Below are 25,129 nucleotides of genomic sequence, written 5' to 3'. Positions count from 1 at the left end.
AGGCTGGCTGGCGATCCTGAACTTTTGTTCCCTTGCCCGGCTATTGATCATTATCTTTGTCTTCTGCATATTAATCTTCAACCCCACTCCCACACTCTCTCTGTTAAGGTCCTCGATCATTTGTTGTAACTCATCTGCAGTGTTGCTGAAAAAGAACGTCATCTACAAACCAAAGGTTGCCGAGATATTCACCGTCGATCCTTACTCCTAAGCCTCCCCAGTTTAATAGCTTGAATACTTCTTCCAAGCACACAATGAATAGCATTGGAGAGATTGTGTCTCCTTGTGTGACCCTTTCCTTTAAAGATATCTTCCTACTTTTCTTGTGTAGAATTAAGGTAGCTGTGGAATCTCTGTAGATACTTTCCAAGCTATTTACGTAAGCATCCTGTACTTCTTGATTACGTAATGCCTCTATGCCTGCTGGTATCTCTACTGAATCGAATGCCTTTTCATAATCTATGAAAGCCACATAGAGAGGCTGATTGCACTCCGCAGATTTCTCGGTTACCTGATTAATGACATGGATGTAACCCATTGTAGAGTATCCCTTCCTGAAGCCAGCCTGTTCCCTTGCTTGACTAAAGTCCAGTGTTTACCCTATCTTGTTGCAAATTATCTTGGTGAATATATTATATAATACTGGGAGTAAGCTAATGGGCCTATAATTTTTCAATTTTTTAATGTCTCCTTTTTTGTGGATTAGTACAATGTTGGCATTCTTCCAGTTCTCTGGGACCCTTGAAGTCGATAGAGAGTTCGTATAAAGGGCTGCTAGTTTTTCAAGCATTATGTCTCTTTTATTTTTTATTAAATAGACCGGTAGTCCATCTTCTCCTACAGCTTTTCTCCATTTCATGTCTTGCAAGGTCCTTCTAACTTCATTGCTAGTAATAGAAGGAGCCATTGTAATCTATTCATTACTACTTCGAATGGAGGTATCGTGGCTGCTTTAGGTACTGTACAGGTCAGAATAGAATTCTTCCACTTAACTATATCTTCGAGATTGATGGTGATATTACCCTGCTGATCTTTCAGTGCATACATCCCAGTTTGTCCGATGCCAAGTTTCCTTCTCACTCATTTCAGGATGCGTCCACTTTTTTACTGCTTCCTCAGTCTTTCTCACATTATAATTTCAAATGTCGCTTCTTTTCTCCTTGTTGATTTGTTTTGACGGATCCGCGAATTCTATCTTATCTCTTGAGTTGGACACTTTTATTCTTTGTCGTTTCTTTATTAGGTCCTTCGTTACTTGGGAGAGCTTACCTACTGGTTGCCTTGGTGCCTTACCTCCCACTTCAATTGCTGCTTCTGAAGCCAGCCTAGTTATGGTTATATTTATTGCCTCTTTGTCATCTTCATCAAAAAATTGGAGAACGTTGTAAAGCAATGCGGGGATCATGGCGTCCATTCCGAAGAAGATGACATAATGAAGTGAGGGCTGCGCTCCCGAGCTGCCGTGTGACATCGGCCAACAGTTCTTGAACAATCCCCGAGGCCGTGATCGAACATCGACGCTTCGGGCAACATGATGTCTGGTCACCCTCAGGTCGAATCTCTTGGCGGCGGAGGTGTTTGTTACGTCTCAACATGGCTAGAGGCATTAATTAGATGTTTGCCATGAGGCAACCCCCATCCATCCATCAGCACCTACAAAGAAGTCAACGCAGCATTGACACCGACTGCTGACGGGTCCACAAAAAGCACCCACCCCCCCCACTAACTGACAGCCTGAACTAATGATGAAAAGAGCCAATGTCAAATGCTACCGAAGAACGGCACTGATCATGGATTCCCAGGTTGCTATTCAGTCACCTGTTCTATGCTTCGGGTGAGTGGACGCGACAGCATGGCTGTGGTATCGCAACTGATTCCACGATTGCGATTGGCTGCGATAGTCATCAGATTCCCTAGTGGAGTGAGCTAGGGAAGACGACGGTATTGAAAGCGGAGGCTTTTAGTGCAGGGAGGCCAAGGTATCCTGATGTGTACTGAGACATTCAACATGCTCCTGCATGGAGTGGGCTTCTGTAACTGGAGCCGTGTGACTAATGCCAAATAAACCCTTTTTCCTTCATTCCTGCTACTGGACGTAATCATCAATGGGCTTGGTGGATTCCTTTCCCAAACGCTACATGGAGCTGCAACAACATGTATTAAGCAGGGTTGATTGCTACATCACAGAAATTGGGGGTGGTGGTCACATGGTATCACAAATTGTTGATAGATGCCGCATTAAGGCTGTGCAGTGCTTTCAAGCTGCACCATGACTGTGTTGCCAAAAGTCAGGCATGCCCTACCACATCAGCCATTCATTCCTCCTTCCCTTTACACTTTTGTACATTCAACAAGAGGTAAGCCTGGCCCTCTACTGCTGCTTCTCTCTAAACACACAGCACACCTCTTATCTTCTCTTCTCTATTATTCTATAAAGTGCCGAACTCAGCTTTCGGGAAGAAGGTCACAATGAATGTGGCCAGTGAAGATTCCACCAGGCTGATTCACATGCATGGCATGTTAGTATGTGATCCCCACCTCCAATTTCCATGGTGAGGAAGCCTGCTCAACGCGCCCAAGGTTGGGCTGCACTTGGCATGCGTCTTAATCTAGTTAAATTAAACAATCATGTAATTATAATGATTTGTTGCCCATTTTGGGAATTAAAGCCCCATATTATGATTATGGGGTGGGCAGTATGAGCAAGCCTCTATTCCCAATAACAGTTTTCCGAGTGGTGCATGCTGCTGCGATTAAAATTGAAACATTTGGTAAAAATTTGCGAGCGACAAGAGCGGCAACCAATGGCGGAGTGCCTTGAGCAGTGGCATTAAGATCACATGGTAGGGGCATGGCCGAAGTGCAGACGGCACAGGGAACTCGCCCGCTCGAGGAGACAGTTATAGCAGACATTTGTAGCAGATGACGCCTGCTGCCAGCTTGAAATGATTCGCATGGTCTTCAACAAGCTGTTCATCACTCAAGTTGTGCAGTGTCCACTTGTTTGGGATGCTAAAATAAAGGATTTTCACAACAAAGATAAGAGGAGGATTTTTTGGGAAGAAATTACAGACTGAAGCTGCAGGTACTTGTTGCACGTGATGCATACTTCCATAGAGTAAAAGCCGATGTGGCTCGAATTGCCGACGTCCACTGGTAGCTCAGAAGTTCCACTTGTTTCCGTGTGTCATTCTCGAGTTCAATTCTATGGAGCCAAATTGTTCACACATGCCGTTTCCTTCTTCTTGCCTCTTTTTCCCCCGATGATGACCCAACATCAGTCTGGACAAACGGGACAAAACGGCAGTCCATACTTTTCGTTTGCAGCGCATGTAGCTGTTTTTATTTTTTCTTCTTTTTCTTTAAAACTCCAAGCTAGCATGTTCACAGTTTTGTTGGGTTTTGTTTCTTCAGTTAAAAAGTCATGTACTCCGAGCTCTACAAGAGCATTTTTGCTCGAATGCCTAGAGGCGCAAAGGGACGTGAGCTTCTTTTAAGGCCGCCCACAGGCCTCTTCCATCTGGGTGGCTGAGATGGTGCCCGAATGCCGCAAGGCATTCAAAAACAAGAGCCGTTGGCAGATATGCCCATGATTCTAGCCCAAATCGCGGAAAGACGAACCAAGCCATTCCTTTGCTTCCATATGACTAATTCTGTGTGCGTGTACTTAGCAAGACTTTTAAGCTGTCGCCTATCAAGAGCTAAAAGAGATGTCAATATGAATAAAAAAGTTGTATTAACAGTTCAACAAACAGTATTTTTATTTTCTGCAAAGTTTACAAGCGCAAAAGTGGAGCACCAACTTAATACACCGATGAAACCCTAAGCTCAAGTGCACCAAAACATGGAAATGTGGAGCAAGGCACAGCTTTTGAAGACTTGTGCATCACAGTGGCACGCATCACACCAAAATGGAGCATGTGAAACAAAGCTGTGTCTGTGCGCTGCGACCACTACTGTGCCGTCGCATGTATGTCTAACAGGCTTAAGAGTTAACCATGTGTTCAGCCACACAGAGAGTGAATAAAAGCTGTAGACTGACAAAAGTACTTACATATCCGGCTGAGTTTACAAAATATTCACAGCGTATAGATCCCCAGTTTGTTTCCACATCATGCATATTGTGGCGGCCATGTGCAGTGACTTTTTCAACTGAGCAACCTTCCATAATTTTAATGCCTGCAACAAAAGAAAAGGCAGTGGAGTTAGAGTGAATTATTGGAATAGAACAGAGCTAACTCTTACTGAAAACGTCACTACTCTTTTGTACAAGTAAATAAGTCTTTGCATCTAGCAAAAGGATGGATAGGTGGGCTAGTTGGTAATGCATATTAACAAAAACTTAAAATAAAAACGGCATAGGAAGCATGAGGAATGCTAGAGGCAAATTAATAAAGGAAGAGCACTAAAAATACTAAGGACGTGGAAAAGAAACACACACAACACGAGCGCTTGTGGTGTGTGTTTCTTTTCCGCATCCTTAATGTTTTTAGTGCTCTTCCTTTATTAATTTGCCTCTAGCATTCCTCATGCTTCCTATGCCGTCTCTTACTTAGCAGCACAAAAAAATTTTAGTACCATGTTCAACCAGCCAGAAAAGCCTGTCAAATTTTTTCAACATTTGAAGCAACACTACTTCAGTCACTAGTTAGTGTGACACATATAGAGACATGCATATTTCGCTTAAAGTGTTCAAAAAAAGATTTTTCACTTACCACTGCACTCTTCTTGCTCAAATTTTGCAGAAAGATTGCATTTTGTAGCCGACATCTATGTTGTTTACTGTAACACTTGGTACAGTTAATTGCCTGTTCTTTAAGAAAAAAAGTGCAAAGCTGCCTTCGTTTACAGTGATGCAAGCGGCTGCCGTGACGGCACAACCATGAACCTGTGGCACCGCCTGCCGGCAGCTGCAAAAAGCAGTTAGTGAGGGAGGGTTTCCGCGTGTCGCTCGCTCATCTGGAACATACAGCAACCCTCCCTGAAACGCTGCATTCTGCAGTGGCCAGCAGGTGGCAATAAAAGTTTATGCTTACGCTGTTGCAGCAGCAGCCCGCATCCCTATAAACGAAGGGGAATGTGCACTTTTTTTCTCAAATCAGGCAATTTAATGTGCCACGTATTACACCAAAATGATGTAGGCTCCAAAATGCAATCTCTCTGCAAAATTTGAGCAACAGTGCAGTAGTTAGCACAAAATCTTTTTTTGAACAGGTTAAGCAAAATATGCACATCCCTCTACAATGCTCACAGTCTATACCATAAGCATAGCTCAATGAAAACAGTAAGCCTGGGTTGTCCTCATGAGCAGTATGACCCAATATGAAAATTTCATTCCAAAGCAGAAGAATCCAATAAAAATGCTTTAGCTTGCAATAGAGTGCAAAAAGAATGTGCTCACAAACACACGTGACTGTCACATGCAATCGATGTAATACAGGTAATATGGACACCTGGGTGCACATGCACCAATGTGTAGACGAAACATAGTGTAATGCTCAGTCGCGACAATGAATGATACTTTAATTGTAACTTATTTTACCTTATTTCATTATATTGAAGCAGCACACTTACATCTGACATATACATCTGACACTTACACTTACAGCGCACTTACATCTGACAGTGCCTGTGTATGTCCTTTCTACGTGTACGTGTATGTGTCAGATGTAAGTGTGCTGCTTCAATATATAATGGCTTACCAACTAGCCCATCAATATCTTTTAAAACTTGTTTCACACTGTTGGATCCCAATACCTACCCCTTAACAACTTATTGCACGTCTGAGCCTTCTATCAGTGTCTGAATGTGCCGGTCTGTTATTTATAACAGTTGCACCATAGACATACTAAAGTTGTGAAAAGTTGAAAATTTTTTCCATTACCAAAACTATGCTGGTCCTGCAACCATGCATTCACATGAATGAAGAGGTATTGTGATTTGATGAAAGAATACCAAACTGAATCTGCCTGCATTCCATAAATACTGATGCTGGTACAACCACACAAAGCCAAAGTCACCTCCAGTTCAGCTTAGGCTCAAGCCAGGCCTACCACAGATAATGAACAACATTGCCAAAGGGGAGGGTATTTTGCAAGTGTCCACTAAGTGGACTGTCCATTTCAACACACATGGAGTTGAAAAAGCTTACGGTAAGAGTCAGTGGTGGCGATCGGCACCTGTCAGACTGGCTTTGAGCTCTATCTAATCACTTTGCACTCAAATGGACAGTCCACTTAGTGCACAATTACAGAATACCCCCTCTGAAAAGAATCACCTGCTAAGCAGGAGTGGGTCAAAAGCTTTAAATTATCTGCATACATTTTTGTGTAATAGTTTTTGTTATGTTTTAATTAGACACTAGACATTTCAGAATATCCCCTCTGAAAAGAGTCACCTGATAAGCAGGAGTGGGTCAAAAGCCTTAAATAATCTGCATAAATTTTTGTGCAACGGATTTTGTTATGTATGTGCGAGTAATGTTGGCACAAAGAAACCAGAAAGTTGTTCTTAAAACATCAAAACCGCACCCATCTCAGATGCTTGTTGAGCAAGTACTTGGCAGACAAGCGAAGGATCTGCCACACCGTCACCAGGCACCCATAGTGCACCCTGGGAAAGAGACATGGTGTAACACATTGGGTAAATATAACGAGGGCCAACTTCTGAAACCCTTCTTTCCTTGGGGCACTTCCTAACCTTATGTGATGAGCCATTCATGCTTCCTTGCCACAAAGGATGAACTGAGAAAGCAAGTGCATTCTGAAAGCTCCCTTCAGCTGTCCTCACAAAAGGAACCCTTTCATTAGGTAAGAATAGAATTCGATGCATCTGTGTTCAAGGGCATTCGTCATAAGTCGCAAACGAACGTCTTAACCATCTGCCGAAACTCACAGCCGTCATTTCCATCTCACCTGCCAGCCGGCCCTCAGAAATTAATTGTACATGCACAGACGAGCATCATGGGGGCAAGCAATAAACCCTCGTTGAGTGAAAGAAGCAAGGAAAGGCATTGCCGAGAAGCCCACATTGAGTGAAAAAGGCAAGTAAGCGTGAAGGTAGCTTCAGAGCTGCCTTACGGTAAGGGAGTGCCAAGGAAGCCTCCACCAAGGATACCTAAAAAAAAGGAAGCTTTCAGAATTGACATAAGGTGGCTTGACCGCAATGAAGGTTTCCTTACTAAGGTAAGGAAGGTTCCAGAATTTGGGCCCGAGTTTACATTTCCAAGAATTAATGTAACATGAGAGTCACGGCTTATGTTGCTTCCATAAACAGCTCTTCTTGCAATCACCCTATGAGTTGTTTCTCAGGGTTATTCCTTACCTTAGTAAGGAAGCATTCATTGCAGTTAGGCTGCCTTAAGTCAACTTTGAAAGATTCCTCTACGAGGCGTCCTTAGTGGAGGTTTCCTTGGTGCTAGATGAAGACTAAGCAAACATTGCGGAAATTTCCAAATTATTCTGAACTGGCGATGTCTACACATAAAAGCCTTATTTACATCTTAAAGAAAGGACCATCTCAATGAAGTAAAGGCCGTAGCTGCCATTTGGATTACAAAGTGTTTTTAGGTGAAGCTTCTAAAAATGTAGGGCTTTCATTGTTTCAGCTAGAACAAAAAGACAATGTTCCTTCTATTTGACAGAAAAATCTTGTTAATGTACAGTACACTGGAACAATGTCAAGTCTAGTAGAATGACAACATGCATCTTATATCTCTGACAAAGCTGCTAATAGGACTTTAAAATGACTTTCTATTGCAGACTTTGCACTGCTTTAGTAAGGCACAGGTACCTCTGAATTCCGACACTGGGAATTCAGATAGTAATAGTCCCACTAATATTCATGGTTGATCACACACACAAGCTGACAGAATACTATCAATTTTCCATTAAAATAATGCCAATTCTAGTGGCTAAATAATTATAATATGTATATGATTGCTTTAGTTTGTTCTTCAAGCACTGTAGAACTAGTAAACAGAAATATGAACTTTCACATTGGTTTGAGACGGTTGTTTAGACCCAAGAAGCTCTTTTGTAGCTTACACTAATGAAAATAGTAATTATAAAAATATGAATGCTAAATTTAACACTGCTGTAATCCCTATTTATTAAGAAACACACACGAGGACTAAGGGAAAGTTTAAGAACTTGAACACAGCAACGCTCAGAAAGCAATAGAATCTGAAACGGTATATGAGCTAGCACAGAAAACTTCAAACTTACTATTTGCATAAGCAATGTCATATCAGCAAGCTTTCCTTTAAGACAAAGTTTGTCAATTAAAACTCAATACTTTTGCATGATAATTGGAATAGCATACATCAGTGACACTAATTAAAACAAAGAAAGCGAGAAAATAACAACACAAGTTTGCTTACTTCCAACAATTCAGTTGTGATATCTGGAGCCTTTGACTGTGCCTCTGCAGGAGACAGCAAATGGCACTCAAGGTTTAGTGACCTAAAACACAGACAAAAGCGACATATACAAGGGTAGCCCATTACAGCATGGCATATCATCTGTAAAAAATGTGACATCAGTAACATGACATCAGTAAAAAAAACGTAACAAAAGTAACAAATGAATGTAGGTTGAGATGCAAGAATAACTTCATTCATATACGAGGTGTGTTCAAAAAGAAACCAAACTTTATTGCACAAAATTTTTCAGCAATGCCCCTCTCGAAGTAGTCCCTTCTACTGGCAATACACTGTTCCCATCATTTCTTCCATTTTTGGAAAGCCTCCAGGAACGCACTTACTCGCATCGCATGCAGGTCTCTTGTCGCATTGTCCTGAATCTCCTCTATGGTTTGGAAATGACATCCTTTCAACATGGTTATAAATTTGGGAAACAGGAAAAAGTCTGCTAGAGTCCAGAGAATACAATGGATGGGGCACAACAAGAGTGATGTTTTGCTAGATAGCTGCGCACAAGGAGTGACGCATGAGCTGGCGCATTGTCATGATGCCACATCCAAGTCTGGTTTTCCTACAGTTCAGGCCGCTTACTGCGCACAGCAGCCATCAGATGCGCTAGAATACCCCGACAGACTTCCTCGTTTACTATGTAACCGTGTGGCACAAATTCCTGATGGACAATGCCTTTTAAGTCAAACAACACAACCAACATTACCTTGACCTTTGACCGACTCAAGGGTGCTATTTTTGGATGAGGAGACATCTCCTTTGCCCACCCACTGAGATGACCGCACCTTCGTTTCAATATCATAGCCGTAAACCCGCATCTCATTGCCTGTTGTGATGCTCTTAAGGAAGTTTCCATTGTCACTGGCACTGACATGGCGCATTTCAAGTTTGTCACTCAAAATTTCATGGCATAATCCATTGCGGATGCCCACTTTGACAGCATCTTCTCGAACAGTTAAATGACAATTTACACGTATCACAGCATGAACTCTTTGGACATGGCCATCATCTCTTAATGATGTCGTCCAGGCTTGGGATCGTCACCGACCGACAATTTGCCATGTTCAAACGCTTAAACCATTCATAGCACTGCATGTGACTGATACAGTCCACCCCAAATGCTTGGATAAGCAACTGAAATGTCGCTGTGAAAGTTTTGCCAAATTTGTAGCAAAATTTCACACACACACATTGTTTTTCAAGCTCTTTCATTGTCACTTTGGCACTAATCCAATGAACCGCTTGTGCACGTGCTCACTTCAGACGCTGTAGCACACCAATTAACAGTCAGATAGAAATACTGCAAATGGCAGGTTGTTTTCTAAACCTGCCGCTATGTGCGCTCAGTAGCCGCAGCGCGCTCCCTCTGCCGGTTGGCGTGCTATTTCAAAAGTTCAGTTTCCTTTTGAACATATGTCGTACTTATATGGAAGCCACATAATTCAACAAAGCACACTTAAATGTGTCAGTCCAACCCTTTGCATACAGTTAATTAAACGAAAACAGCAAAATCCCACTTAGTGAATGCAAGAACATGAAGTGTTTCTCAGAATTATGAGGGAGGCCATGCAATATGCCTACTAGAATGTCGCCTTGCATTCACTTTCTGGCAATGATACATCCATAATGCCACAATGATTAAGAATGCAAGTGCCTTGTGCAACTTCTACCAGCTACATCACTGTTTGCTTGGCATGCAGATTTATCATCACTTGTTTCATCTGATACAAGAGAAATTTCACAGTGAAAAGACATCTTGGGCATGGAAATAAAAGAGTCATTAGTGGTGACTTGTCGAAAAAGGTCACCGGAAGATCAATAGGCACGCACCGCTGATGTGGCAGATACATAGAGCTGGCATGTATAGGCTAATGAAAAGCAAAACTTCCAACCACAACCACTGAGGAGCAGACTCATGCCACTGTGACAACATGAAGCTCTGAGCCAAACACACTAACCACAGAGTTATGCCGCAACAAGTGCACTTGGCAGTTTCAAGAGGTTTTTAGAAAATTCAGTGGCAGACTTAGAGTGGTAGCATCTGCACATTTATTTCAGCAGCAACAGCAGGCAAGACACTTAAACGCCACAGCTCACATCATATTAAACTAGCAAAATAGGAGTTCCTGAGCGCAATGTAGCAGTCGACAAAAGTGTTGTGCAGCAAAAGAGTAAGGGGGTCAAGGGGTAATTACGACATAAAGTCAGTAGTATGACAGAAGAGAATGCCTACAGGGTATCAACCTGTAACTGAAACTGAACCACTTAATTCTGGTAAACCAGCATTGAACCTAAACCAAAATGTGTGTTGCCATTTTGGTGCTGAACTCAAACCACAGCAATATAATGGAACTGTTACAAACCAGTTTGGCCAGCATCTCAGAAGGGTTTGTGAAAAAACAATTGAACCATTCTAAACCAGTCCAGAAACTGATTCAGCCCTGTTTAGAGCTAAACAAAGCAATCACTCTGAAATGTTTTGGTGGTTCACAGATATGTGTACCTTCTACAGGCAATCTAGGGTTTTGCCTGATGAAACTGCCTGCTAAATTGAGCATTCCATTTGCCATCGTAAAAATGCCGAACAGCTTTGGCTGCCATGCATACTTTTTTCAAAAAAAAAAAAATTCAAGAACAACACCACAGAACCGACCTGCAAACTTCACTTGCAAGCATGTGATGTTCAATATGCTTTGCAATCGAGTGCAACATATACAGGTTAAAAAATATCAGCACATAGTCATTTAGTTGATGTTTGCATGACCAAAACTTCATGAGGTGTTTTGTGCAATGATAAAGAAAATGACTGATGGCAGATGAGAGACAATTCTCCACACTATGGCGTAGGAGAAGTATGGTGTCAGCTGAGGCCATCAATGCTGAATTGTCAGTTTTTCTGCTTTGCTAATTAGTTAAACAGCTCCCATCCTTACTCACTGTCCACCTGGCCACTTCATACAGAATCTGACCACAGTATGCCTACACTCTTAAAAAAGTTTGCACCCTTTGGGGCTTATCTTGTCCCACAACAATAATGGTCATCTGTGTTGCTTGAAATTCCATTCTTAAAAACTAGGTGCCCGCTACTTTCTTGTCGAAAATACTGTGTCATGCTGATGACACGCATGTTGTTCATGGCCTGGAAGTACAAGGCGCGCAGCAATAAAGAAAGGAAATGCATGCAAGACAGATAACAATATTGTTGTGGGACAAGATAAGCCTCAAAGGGTGCAAACATAAAATTTTAAGAGTGGAGGATCAGCACAACTTTTTCAAATATGACTATGAACAGAATGTACTTACACTGTCAAATTCTAGCACCGGTAATAAGTATGTGACCTAGGCAACACCCAGCAATAGCAACTACAATTGAAAGACTGGCTGAATAGACGGTGCAAGATTCTCTACTTTTTGCTGCTTTGAAACACCTTATGGTGCCTCCTCCGCCTTCACCCACAATCTCCCTCTCTTTTTGGAGAGCACAATCCCCTTGACTCTTCTTGCAAGATGGCTTGCACAAAACAGGCCCACTTTAATTAGTTACTACTGTAACAGTGAACAGATAGGCTCCATGCACCACTGTAGTACTGTTTATATGCTTCTTCAGAATGTCATAATTTGTGAGGAATGTTGTCTCTATCTTACCCACTGATATCTTTAGAAATGAATTGCACTATGATAATCAGCTGCATGCAGAAGCACGTTGTGCTCTGCACAAGGCATAAGCGTACAGGACACAAATGTTTTATCGTTAGTCCTCAATAAAATGCTAAGTGTGACACATGGTAATCATGCAACACTAAATATAAGGTGTTGCTTTTACGATCAATTCACATTAAGCATATCACATGTGTTCTTGAAACATTTTGTCACCACGCGAGCCCCTTTCAAAATTTGCCGACCTACAGAAAATGGGAATTGATAAGAAAAATAAGAACACAAAAATTCATTTCATGTGTAGAAGCAGGAAAATTTGTCAGTCTTGAGGACACACGGTGACACTGTTACCGCACCAGGAGTGCCTCGAGCGACCAGCCACGTGGCAATTTTGCATGTATTTGTGGGCTTCTTTCATGCTCGGAAAAACGCTTTTATCTAGCACGTATTGAGCAACAGAAGCTGTATCGGGAGCTTTTCATGTTGCTCTACAATTTCTCATTATTATGTAATTATAATATTCGATAAGCTTATTAATTAATTAAGACTAAGTATGTAATTAGGCAGAATACACAAGACAGTCTGAGTATCTCCAAGTGATGGCAAACGACATTACCTTGGTTCAGTCCAGCTACGTGGCATTTGCATATTTTTAACATTTGGCTAAGTTATGTGAAACACCCTTGTAGATACTATAGCAAACTCGAAAACAAATTTGCCACAAGCCAATTTTCAATATGCTGTGGATTTTTGAGAGGCTCTGTGAAAAGGCTTAGCCAGCCATTGTTAACCTCCATCAAATCTTTTGTTAGCATTGCAATCGCATGCAAATGTTTAGGCCCGTGCATTATGCTTAACTTCATCGGTTAGGTGTGTGTAGTGGTTGGATGGTGGCATACATGCTGGGGGATGTGGGGGAAGATCCAATGACCATACTTTGTGCAAACAATAGCTGTGTTGCTCCAACAGTAATACAATGTTAAATTAAATTCTGGGATTTTATGTGCCAAAACCACAATACGATTATGAGTAGTGGAGGACTCTGGATTGATTTCGACCACCTGGGCTTCTTTAGCAGGCACCTAAATCTACCTCAATCTACAAACTTGAGTGCTTTTGCGTGTTGCCCCCTTCGAAATGCAGTTGCCACGACCGCAATCGAACCCGCGACCATGAGCTCAGCTGTGCAACACCACAGCCACTAAGCTACCGCGGCAAATTATGCAAGGCTGTTTACCAGCTCATATAGTCAATATCGCTGTTGTATTTTGTGAGTATTTGCAGACGCTTATGCCAAGTTGGGAACACACTCTATACATTCCATGCCACAACACCAAGCACTAACAAAGTATAGCCTACTTATAACGATAGCACTTTGAAGAATATATCAAACATAACAATGTAAAACCACAACACTATGAACTGAACAATATGTTCTATGGTAAAATAAACCACCCATTGCAACCTTTTCAAGTGAAGTTACCAGTTAAACAATTTGAAAAGTATGGTAAAGTATGGGCCAGCAGGAAGAAAAAAATAAAATGAGGATGCGAGTTCCATGTGATGGCACCATGCGATGTTACATGTGTACATGCAGCGTGCTCCTCACCCCTTTAAGCCTCAATTGACTCCTTCAAATGTGGAAGAGAGGTGAAGGAAGTCTCCCCAAGATCCCTAACCAACTTCTGTGCTCAAATGGCCTCACTCACATGCCAGCAGTGGCGGCTGTGCATGTGGTAGGAAGATCACATGAGATGCATCCTAGCGCCCTTTTCCAGTGCACCTCATGTGTAGTCAGAATGGTTTAGCAACACGGTTGCAGCATGTGCTTGTTTTAATCTGTACTTCCGACTCTGCTGGTCCGTTTGACAACTGGAGAGCTCGCGCATTGATAGATTAACCTACAACACTTCCACTTCAATGCAAAGTGCAGCAGCCAGTGAAGGGGCAGTGCACAGTGATACCACTAAATATGAAGCACAGCATCATCAAAGACGCTAACAAAAGCAAGAAGGTGTGCAAGTTGGTACAGGATTATGATCTCGCAGCCAACGATCTCAACGATATTTCATTTTGGAAGCAGACTGCTTGGTAACCAGAACCCCATGGGCAGTCAACAGAAAAGGATGCAGCAAGGAGTTAGAATTCTAAGAAGTTGATGAGGCACTGTACCAATGATTTCTAAGCACTTGTACACAGAACATGCCACTTAATGGGCCAATATTAGCCGAAAAGGCAAAGCACACAGTTCATTTGCTTCAAGACACTGATTTTCACTCAGGTAGAGGCTGGATCTAACATTTTAATGAGCAACATGACATTCTGTGAAAGGCCATCATTGATGAGGCAAGACACCAATACAGATGTCAGTCATCAAAACAGTGAGACTTCTCCAACTTTTTTTAGAAGAGATAAAAAAGAATACTTTTTTGTTAATGCATTATTAGCAACAGTGGAGGTGCAGAAGCGGACATAATACACAAATTAATAAGCCCAATTAACAAGCCTTTACAAATTAACTAATTTCCAACTTTAGGACTAGCACTGCAATTGCACAGCTAAAGCCAAACCACAACAAGGATGTGTGTATCTAGCAGTAATAATGAGATGACCCCCAGTTTCAAAACACTCATCCCCAAAACGTGACATAAAAAACAATGGTGTTCCAAGCAGTTTCGTCAGCTAGTGCAGAAGCAAGACAAAATTCTGGGGTTTTACGTGCCAAATTCATGATCTGGTTATGAGGCACGCCACAGTGGGGGACCAAAGGCTAATTAACTACCTAGGGTTTTTAATGAGCACCCAATGCAAGGTACATGATAGTTTTTGCATTCCACCTTATCGTAATGAGGCCGCCACGGCTGGGATCGCACTCACAACCTTGTACTAAGCAGTGCAATGCCATAGCCACTCAGCTACCACAGTGGTTGGCAGGAGGAAGACTGTTGGAGAAAATACATGGAATGCCAATCTGTTGTGCTGCATTCTTTGAGGATGGGTATCAGAATGCCTCATGTTTGTCCTGAGATCTTTGCCAAATGGTAGTGTCTTTAGTACTGACCAATTTCAATATTGCAATGCAACATGTACCCCAAGATGATTCATTGAGACATTAGTGAATATAATTTAATTAAGCAGCAATGACAAGGAAGCAGAATAAGATGTGAGTGATAAAGGTAGCTTACTTCTGTTGCTAAAAAGAAAAGTGCACAATCGTTTCATTCTACCGGCGCAAGCCTATGGAGCAGAAACTTGAGGTTAACAAAGATGCTCGAGAAAAGGTTCAGGACCAAGAAAAAGGTGATGGAATTAAAAATGTTAGGCGTAATGTTAAGAGACAGGAAGAGAGCGGTGTCAATCAGAGATCAAACGGGAATAGCTGATATTCTAGTCGACATTAAGAGAAAAAAGTGGAGCTGGGCAGGCCATGTAATGGATAGGGCAGGTAACCGGTGGACCATTAGAGTTACAGAATGGGCGCCAAGAGAAGGGAAGTGCAGTGGTGGACAGCACAAAATGAGGTGGGGTGATGAAATTAGGAAATTTTTAGGTGCAAGTTGCAATCAGCGAGCACAAAACAGGGGTAATTGGAGGTCACTGAGAGAGGCCTTCATCCTGCAGCGGACATAAATGATGCTGCTGATAAGGGCAAAATAGAGAAAACTTAGCAAAAAAACAGACCTACACAAAAATGAGCCACATCTGCATGAAAAGATGATAAGCAACTAATAAGCCTGCATCACTTAATTTTTCTATGGCCATAGCTGCAAACATTGAGTTGGCAAAAAATTGATTGATGTCCATTCATACAACAGTTTAACATGCCAAGAAGCCAGTGATTTATTTATTGCCAACAATTCTAATACCATGATAAATTCATAAAGCACTGTCTAAGGTATCCTGCCCCTCCACTCTGCTCCGCCTTTGCTTAAATACATATTTGCACATTTCACCAGTTTTCACCACACAGCCATAGGGCAAATCATGATTAACATAGTGCATGATGTAATTATAAGCATTGAGAGATAAGTAGCTGTGTAGCACCTGGTTTACTGAATAGCTGTAACGCTAGAAACGTTGATGCACGTGTTTACAAAATGTGATAGAATGAAAATATGACTGATTGAATGTCGTCTTAGTAAGTAAACTGCGCAAACAAAAATGTAAACAGGGTGAGGTTTAGTGCCAGTTATCCCAGTCAACCACTACGATAGGTCAATGTTGCCATCTGTTAAACAAAATCATGACAACAACCCATCATTGCATCTTTTGCAGTAAATTTTCAACTTACGCTGCCATTGCTGCCAGTCTCTTGAAGTAAAAGAGACGGTCTTTTGTGCGAGCAAGAAGAAGACTTCCACACTGGTTCCATCCTGAAGACAAAAAGCAAAAACAGTGCTGCCATACTACTACTTAAAACCTTGCCCAATGCAATACAAAGCATTCCATGAAAAATTTTACATTGAAATAAACTAAAAATTTCAAGTCAGTTAGACAAAAAGAAAAGCATTTGGAAAATTTTATTGTTGTTAAATTAAGGATACTTACTCATGGCTTTTGTTAAGAGCGAAGAAGAGGCAACAACAACAACAACAACAACAACGATAATAATAGTAGTAGTAGTAGTAGTAGTAGTAGTAGTAGTAGTAGTAGTAGTAGTAGTAGTAGTAGTAGTAGTAGTAGTAGTAGCAGTAGTAGTAGTAGTAGTAGTAGTTGTAGAGCACAGGACATGCTGGTGGTGGTTAGAATACTATTTCAGCATTGATTGACCAAAACACGCCCCCACAAGGAAAAAGAATGAGGAAAAAGATATAGCATGACTGCTACAAGACACTACTACATTTTTTTTAACTTGATCTAGAATAAGATACTCTGAATTCAGCCTAGATTCAGCAATGCAATCCTGTAATTGAATTGCAATATGTGATGCAAGGGTTTAGGATGTCAGCTGAAGCAACTTAAAGTCAGCATTAACAAATCTCCGGAGACACTACACCACCCTGCTGACTGAAGGAGAGCACCATTTAACTCATAAAGGGTTCAACAAGCATGCCTCAATAAGTCAAAAGGCACGCTGGACTTGGTGGGTGTGGCCCCACAAAAGTGTGTTTCCACCAGAGAGTTCTCACGACCTTTCCAGAAGTGTTCCATTTCAAACATGTTTCAGAAGTGTTAAATTTCAAGAATACCACGGGTAGTGTATTGTAGGAAAGAATGAAAAGGAACCAGGTGATGAGTGTCTGATGAGCATAAGCATTTGATGCCATGTAACCTTGCAAAGGGCTCACGACTACTGTCTCAGATGAGACTGAAAGGACCTTCATTTTGCTATTGTTGATGTTTATCTCTGATTGGTATAATTTAAAAATATATATTTATTTTTCCAACCATCAAAGTTTCGATATTAGCCCAGAATTTAGGCCCATCTACATTTCATTAAGCACAGTACTGACCACCCTACTAAAGGTCATTACACATATATATCTCTGACCTTCTTAGAAGTTACGAGTGCTGAGCTGATCATTCTTCAGGATACAACAATTTCACATAATACCTTACACTGTATTTTTTTTTCAGTCCACCAGAAAGAAAGTGTTAAGGGCACCACACATATATTAGTGGGTATTTAACCAAGTACACCACCCCTCACACATCAACTGGATACATATACCAGTTCACTTTCAAATTTTAAAATCATGTTGCTGTGTTTATTTTGACATACTATAGCTCTAACAAAAGTTGTTTTGGGACCCTTTCAAACAATGTTTACGTTACAAAACATTACTCATACATTTGAATACTGCAATCTGTACCTTGGTCCAGCATGTACTATATAAGAACTAGCATACACAATTCTAAATGTCATATGTAAGCCACACAAGGCAAAGTGTAATTAGGTACTTCAAGAACTGTTGCAGTATATATGCTGAACGGTCCCATCGTGAAACAATTTGCCCCTTTTGAAAATGTTTTTCGTACTCCTATCCTTTGGCAATAGTCACACTAAGAAATATAACATGAAGAAAGGCAGGTAGGCCCACAGAAGTCTCCAACAAAAACATTCACACATTGCAATCAACCTACCATTAGTCATTGTAGACAATGATCATGGTGGTTTATTCTATGCATAAATAATTGTACTTAGGCCACAATTTTTCTTTGATTTATCTCATAAGGTTACGTAGAATTTGTTTCCATCATAACAGCCACAAAAGCTTGAAAGACAGTGATGACAAGGTTCTCCTTAGAGTGGGCAAAGGTGTTTCACTGCCAACCAGTCCACATGACTGCCTTCTTACCACTTCACCACGTGCAACATAAGTGTGATATGTGGCAGATCAGTCCACAACAACCAGGTGTACCAAGAACAAATCACAAAGACCATTTCCTGCATCTAATGTTTGCCACACACAAAACCACACTACATGTACCAATGGAAACACCATGCACACAGTGATCCCAAAGTTATCACCAGCTACAGCACAACAAAGACATCTAAACAAAAAACAAAGCACTATGCCTATGAAATGAGCTTGTATTGTCCATAAGGACATAACAGCTATGTATCACTCCCATAAGGCATAGCTCATTGCACCTTAATTAAGCCATGATACTCTGATAGACCAGCCGTGGGGTCCCCCTAATACAAGTCTCATGTATAAGCAATGGTTGCGATTGATCAGGAAAACACAAGAAATAAATGCTGCAAGAAGCACATCCTACAGGGACAGGGTGCATCATACTCTTTAATATTGATACGTGCATATTGCATGTTTCTTGTGGATGATGCATGCGGGCGCCTTGACGAAGACTCTCTGGCTCTCATGTTGTTGGCTGAACTGGCGAGCGCTGCAGTTATCCTTTGTAAATATACTCTGTAAACAGTCTCCAGTGCTTAATCCTTCTTTCGCGTAACGTTTTGGTGGAGGGTGCCATTTCCCATCCTCACCACGGAACTCCGCAATGGCCACACCGTCCTGCTTTCTGCCATGACTCCCGGTGATGACACCTCGTCTGCTTCTACTCCTGTGACCCCGACAACAACGTACGTTACGGTAACCAATCCCCGTGATCCTGGCATTTTCTCCAGCCAAGATAATGTCGACGTTGATGACTGGCTCAGCCTGTATGAGCATATTAGCCAAAACAACCACTGGGACCCTACCATTATGCTAGCGAATGTCCTCTTCTACTTGGGCAGAACTCCTCGTGTCTGGTTCCGGACACACGAGGACGAGATCTCTAATTGGGATGCTTTCAAGGAGAAGCTCAGTGACCTCTTTGGAAATCTCACCAGTCAGCAGCTGGCTGCTAGAAAAGAGCTTGCTATCCGAGTTCAGTCTTCTACTGAATCGTATGTCTCATACATACAAGACAGGCTCGCTCTTTGCCAGAAAGTCAACGAGAAAATGGCTGAGGTTGACTAAGTCGGCCACGTACTCAAAGGGATCGCGGACAATGCGTTCAACTTGTTGGTCTTCAACAATGTGTCTAACATTGACATCACTGTCAAAGAATGCAGCCGATTTGAGCTTGCCAAAAGCCGCAGCGGCATTCCACAGTTCTTCCGGCTCCCTAACATGGCTGCAACTTTGTCTTGTATACACCTTACCGCTTCACCGCCCTTAAATGAGCATGTCCCACGTATTGTTCACCACAAGCTCGAGGCTACAAGTTTTGCGCCATTCCATCCATGCCCACTTGACCCCACCATTGACCAAACAGCCCCAGCGATCTCTCTCATTCAGGCAGTTGGTGTGGCAAGAATTTGCAAACCTCAGTTTTCCTGCTGCCTGCTCCGTCTCCCGACCTGACACCCGACCGGTGCCGACAGCTACGCCTCATGGCGCTCTGTATTCCCCTCCCAGATACCGCAACCCTGCCGAGTGGAGAACACTGGATGACAAGTCCATTTGCTTCCGTTGCCTCGGCATTGGCCACGCCGCTCGCTACTGCCGCACCTCCTGGATGTCTAAGTATTCAAGCTCCTTTTCCCCGTCTCCTCGCCCATACGCCAACCCGCGCCATTACTCGCCTCGCCATATGCCTCCTACCTCTGACGTATCCGTCGATGACAGTCATCCTGCTCGCTCGCCGTCTCCTCAGCGCCGTCGTTTCCCGTCGCCCCAACCATGCTGCTATTCGTCGCCGACCAATTATGGACCCTCCCGGATAGAAAAGTAGTTCCTGCAGCTCCTGGGGGTAGTGTTGCATTATCTTCGTCGTGTTGAAATCCTCCATGGACCCTCCCAACGAACCAGAACTTACCTGATGTTCACTTCGACAGTGTCCCTTTGACGGCATTAATAGATACTGGAGCCCAGGTGTCCATAATGAGTTGTAACCTCCGTCGTCGACTGAGGAAGGTTCTCACACCTGCTACTACACGAGCCGTATGCGTGGCCAATGGAAGCACCGTTTGCGTCACCGAAATGTGTACTTCCCATTTAAGTATCACCGACCGCCATGTTCTTGTTCTTCTTACAGTGCTGACCAATCGTCCCCATGACCTAATCCTCGAACTGGACTTTCTTACGGCGCATTCCGTTTTGATCGATTGTTCTGCCGGTACCCTTTGCCTTGAACTTCCACTACTCGCGCATATTTGACCCAAACTGCCGAACAACTTTAGTACGACTGCCTTCGTTCGCATGCTGCCTAAATTCTTGACTTTCGTCGACTTGCTATCATCTTTTCCTGTGCTCGATGGTGATTACATCACCACGCCTGTTCCTGATGTCCTTTCGATGCACAATATCACTGTGCCCCACTCTGACCGGACATGCCTCCCCGTCAATTTTGGCCTGACAAAGGAAGTTCTACCCAAAGGCATATCGGTTGCAATGCTGCGTGCTATAGGAGATGACCACGTCGCGACGTTTTCAGTAGACGTCTGCTCAAATTCTTCACAATGTCTACAGCATGCTATTTTCCCTGATGCAACATTTCGTTCCATGATTGCTCATGCGCAGCCAGACCACAGATGTGCTGCCCTCCGCTCCCTGGAAAACCTTTCATTAAACTTCAGTTGTAAGTGAGCGCCTGTCCTGTACACTCCGTTTCCTCCTGCCCGTATTTCCGCTCAGCGACACTACATGACAATGCCTCATCTAAGACGGCGCATGTCCGAAGACGGTTTAATGAGCTCGATCAAGTAGTTGACCAGAGATGTGCGTTCGACGACGCAGTAGGGGCCTTCATACTGGGGCAGTAGTTTCGACAGGAGATCAGGTGCAGTGGAAGGGACCAAGAGCCACACAAGCACTCCGGGGAGGAACGTGGGCGCAGAAGTTATCTCACTGCGAATGCTCTTCTGGTGCTCTTGGTCATTTTAGGTAAAGGCCAGCACAAGATCGTAACATTCTTCGGCATATCTGGCTGTGGCAGAAATAGGCACACACTCAGATGCATCCAGCTTGTATAGAAGGATTGCGTCGATTGTGTGCAACGAGTGTCGGCCGTACAATAAGAAAAAGGGTGAAAAGCCAGTGGTCCTCTGAGTGACGGTATTGTAGGTGAAGGTTGCGAAGGGCAGAATGGCATCCCAATTTGTGTGGTCAGAGGCTACGTACATTGCAAGCATGTCACCAAGCGTACGGTTTGAGCATTATGCGAGGCCATTGGTCTGCGGATGGTATGCAGTAGTTGTGCAGTGCACAATGTAGCACTCTTTGAGGATGGCCTCGACGACTTCTGACAAGAAGACAAGTTTGCAATTGCTGAGCAACTCCTGTGCTGGACCATGACGCAGTGTGAATTGGCGAAGCAGGAAGGAGGCAACATTGCATACTGTAGCCACTGGGAGGGCAGAAGTTTAGCCGTATCATGTGAGGTGGTTGCCACGATGGCCCAGCGGTTACCAGCAGATGTCAGGGGAAATGGCCCAATGAATCGATGCCGACACGCCCGAATGGCCGGGCAGGGCAAGGTAATGGTTGCAGACTGGCTTTCGAGAGGCACGGTGAAGATTTTTGGTGCTGACAATCGAGGCACGAGCGAGCGAACTTCTGAACGTAGCTGTACATCCCGTGCCAGTAGTACCGTCATCGAATGCAATGATAAGTTTTGAATACTCCCGTGTGTGCAAACTGTGGATCACAGTGGAATGACACACATATTTCAGAATTCAGACTGTGGGGTACTACTAGCAACCACTGGCGGCCATCTGCGGTGTAATTGCGTCGGTGGAGTAGGTCGTCGCGAATGGCGAAATGGTGGGCTTGATGACGTAATGCGCGAGTAGTTGGTTGTGCCAATGGATCAGAGAGCAAGTCTTCAGTGAGGCGATCCAATGGTCCTTGCACTGCTCAGAAGCGATAGTGCAAAGGTCCATAGAAGAAACAGCAAGCTGGGATGCACGGCAGCGGGCATTGTCGTCAGGCAAGGGAGAGTGTGACAGGGCGTTGGTGTCAGAGGGCTGGCGGCCAGTACGGTAGAGCACGGGAATATCGTAGTCTTGCAGGCGATGTGCTTAACGGGAAAGGCAGCCTGAGGGGTCCTTCAGTGACGACAACCAACAAAGAACGTGGTGGTCCATGACAACATCAAATGGGCGGCCATACAAAAAAATAAAAAATAAATTATGGGGTTTTACGTGCCAAAACCACTTTCTGATTATGAGGCACGCCGTAGTGGAGGACTCCGGAAATTTCGACCACCTGGGGTTTTTTAACGTGCACCTAAATCTAAGAACACGGGTGTTTTCGCATTTCGCCCCCATCGAAATGCGGCCGCCATGGCCGGGATTCGATCCCGCGACCTCGTGCTCAGCAGCGCAACACCATAGCCACTGAGCAACCATGGCGGGTGCGGCCATACAAATATGACCGGAACTTAGTAAGAGCCCAGATGATCGCCAAACATTCTTTTTCCATTAAGGTGTAGTTACTCTTAGCTTTCATAAGTGTGCGACTTGCATAAGCCACAACATATTTAGAAAACCGTTGTTTGCGCTGTGCAAGGACTGCGCCGAGGCCAACACAGCTGGCATCAGTGTGCACCTCTGTAGGGGCTGTCAGGTCACAGTAATGCAAAATTGGAGGTGATTTCAGCAAACGGCGCAGGATTATGAACACCTTGTCGCACTCTGACGACCACAAAGTGAGGGGCCCGCTGCTTCTAAGGAGCTTCGTCAGGGGCGATATGATGGTGGCGAAGTTTCAGATGAAGTGGCTAGAGTAGAAACACAGACCTACAAAACTATGCAGGTCTTTGATGGATGCAGGTTTAGGGAATTCGCCAACGGCTCGAAGTTTGGCTGGATCGAAGAGAATTCCATCCTTGGAGACGACGTAACCTAGTATGGTCAGCTGCCACGCAGGAAATCGGCACTTCTTTAAATTTAGTTGTAGGCCGGCGTTTCTCAAGCACATCAAAACATGCTGGAGGCATTGAAGGTACGTAGGAAAGTTTGGAGCAAGAACAATGACACCGTCCAGGCATCACAAGCATGTATGCTATTTCAAGTTGCGCAGAACGGTACCCATCATGTACTCAAAAGCTGTGGGCACATTACAAAGTCCAAACGGCATGACGTTAAATTCATACAAGCCATCGGGCATGACAAAAGCTGTCTTCGGTCGATTGTCGTTTGCCATGGGTACCTGCCAATACCCTAAGCACAGATCGAGAGAAGACAAGAATTCTGCTTCTTGTAGGCTGTCAATGGTTTCTTCAATTCACAGTAGCGGGTAAACGTCCCTGCGAGTAATCTTGTTGAGGCGCCGAAATTCCACACAGAACTATATAGAACCGTCTTTTTTCGCAACAAGGACAACAGGTGACGCCCATGGACTGTTTGAAGGTCAAATCACTTCGCATCCAAGCACGTCGTCGACTTGCTCGTTAAGTACACAACGTTCTGCAGGAGACACGCAATACGGACGTTGCCGCAGTAGCAGTTGGGAGCCAGTGTCGATGTGATGTGTAACAGTGGACATGTAGCCCAGGGAAGGTTGCCCGACATTGAAAGAAGAACGAAATTCTTCTAACAGGCACCGAAGCTGGGAACGTTGTGCCGGTGTAAGGTTATCAGCAATGGAGGAACCAAATACATCACAGGGTGACAGAGCAGACATAGAAATAGCACTGAGCATACTGTAAGTGCTCCAATGCGTGTCATCGAGCACATCCATAACTTGCATGGCTTAAATGGCTTTCACGCTGCCAAAACATTCCCCTCGCAGCAGCATCACAGTGCACGGGGACGAGTTGCTAACAAAGATAGCGCTGCATCCCGCAGTGACTTCTACGGTTGCAGAAGGTAGCAGCAGACCTTTTAGTGTGCAAAAGCAGTCGGATGGAGAAAGTAGTGCAGCAGTGTCGGAGAGGCTGCTGCAATAGAGGCACACAACCGTTGACGAATTCGGGGGGACTGTGGTGCCATCTTTGACAAGTAGCTAGTTCGAAGTCTAAGGACTGTTGGCCAGCATCAAGTCTGACAACGGCAAGAGTTCTATTTCGGCACGTGCGCAATAAATCATGGCATTGTGACAGGAGAGAAATTCCCAGCCTAAGATGAGGTAATGCGAGCATGAGGAAATGATGAATTTGGCGGCATATAGAACGTCCGCAATGACAACACGAGCGGTGCACGCTGCTATGGGGTGAATACGCTGGGTGCTGGCTGTGCGGAGGGATAGTTGAGAAAGTGGTGTTGTCACTTTTTGAAGCAAATGGCTAAGTTGCGTGGTCATAACGGGTACAGCAGCTCCAGTGTCCACAAGTGTAGATGTGTGAACACCCTCCACAAACATGTCTATCACATTCAATGGACTTCGTTGAGGGCTTTCATATTTCAATACCGTCGCAGCCCATGCTTCGTGGACTGCGACGACTAGCTTTCCTCCTCACGAGCAAAGGGATGAGGCTGCATCAGCAATAGTGAGCGACGATGTGGAGAAGGCGAACGGCGAGTGATGGGCCTCAGCTGTAGTGCCGGTAACGAGTCGGAAGGCAGGTTCAGGCACGTACCCATTTGGGGGGGGGGGGCTTGCCGTCTCCGCCCATTCCACTACTCCTCACACGCATTCCTAAAGCACC

At 43.8% G+C, this 25,129-nt stretch overlaps 1 protein-coding gene across 2 annotated transcripts in view; it reads right to left on the bottom strand.

Annotated features, from left to right (window-relative positions):
* Positions 1-25,129, bottom strand: part of LOC135900077 (pyruvate dehydrogenase phosphatase regulatory subunit, mitochondrial) — a 157,888-nt gene that overhangs the window by 118,278 nt on the left and 14,481 nt on the right. For both annotated transcript variants that reach the window (XM_065429525.1, XM_065429526.1), the window contains exons 4-7: positions 16,380-16,461; positions 8,381-8,462; positions 6,531-6,612; positions 4,055-4,179 (exon numbers count right to left, since the gene is read on the bottom strand). In XM_065429525.1, the coding sequence (XP_065285597.1) occupies positions 4,055-4,179; positions 6,531-6,612; positions 8,381-8,462; positions 16,380-16,461 (371 nt within the window). The remainder of the gene's footprint in view (positions 1-4,054; positions 4,180-6,530; positions 6,613-8,380; positions 8,463-16,379; positions 16,462-25,129) is intronic.

The sequence above is a fragment of the Dermacentor albipictus genome, chromosome 1 (genome assembly GCF_038994185.2).
Source record: "Dermacentor albipictus isolate Rhodes 1998 colony chromosome 1, USDA_Dalb.pri_finalv2, whole genome shotgun sequence".
Lineage (NCBI taxonomy): Eukaryota > Metazoa > Arthropoda > Arachnida > Ixodida > Ixodidae > Dermacentor > Dermacentor albipictus.
This window is presented reverse-complemented; position numbering and strand designations above follow the sequence as displayed.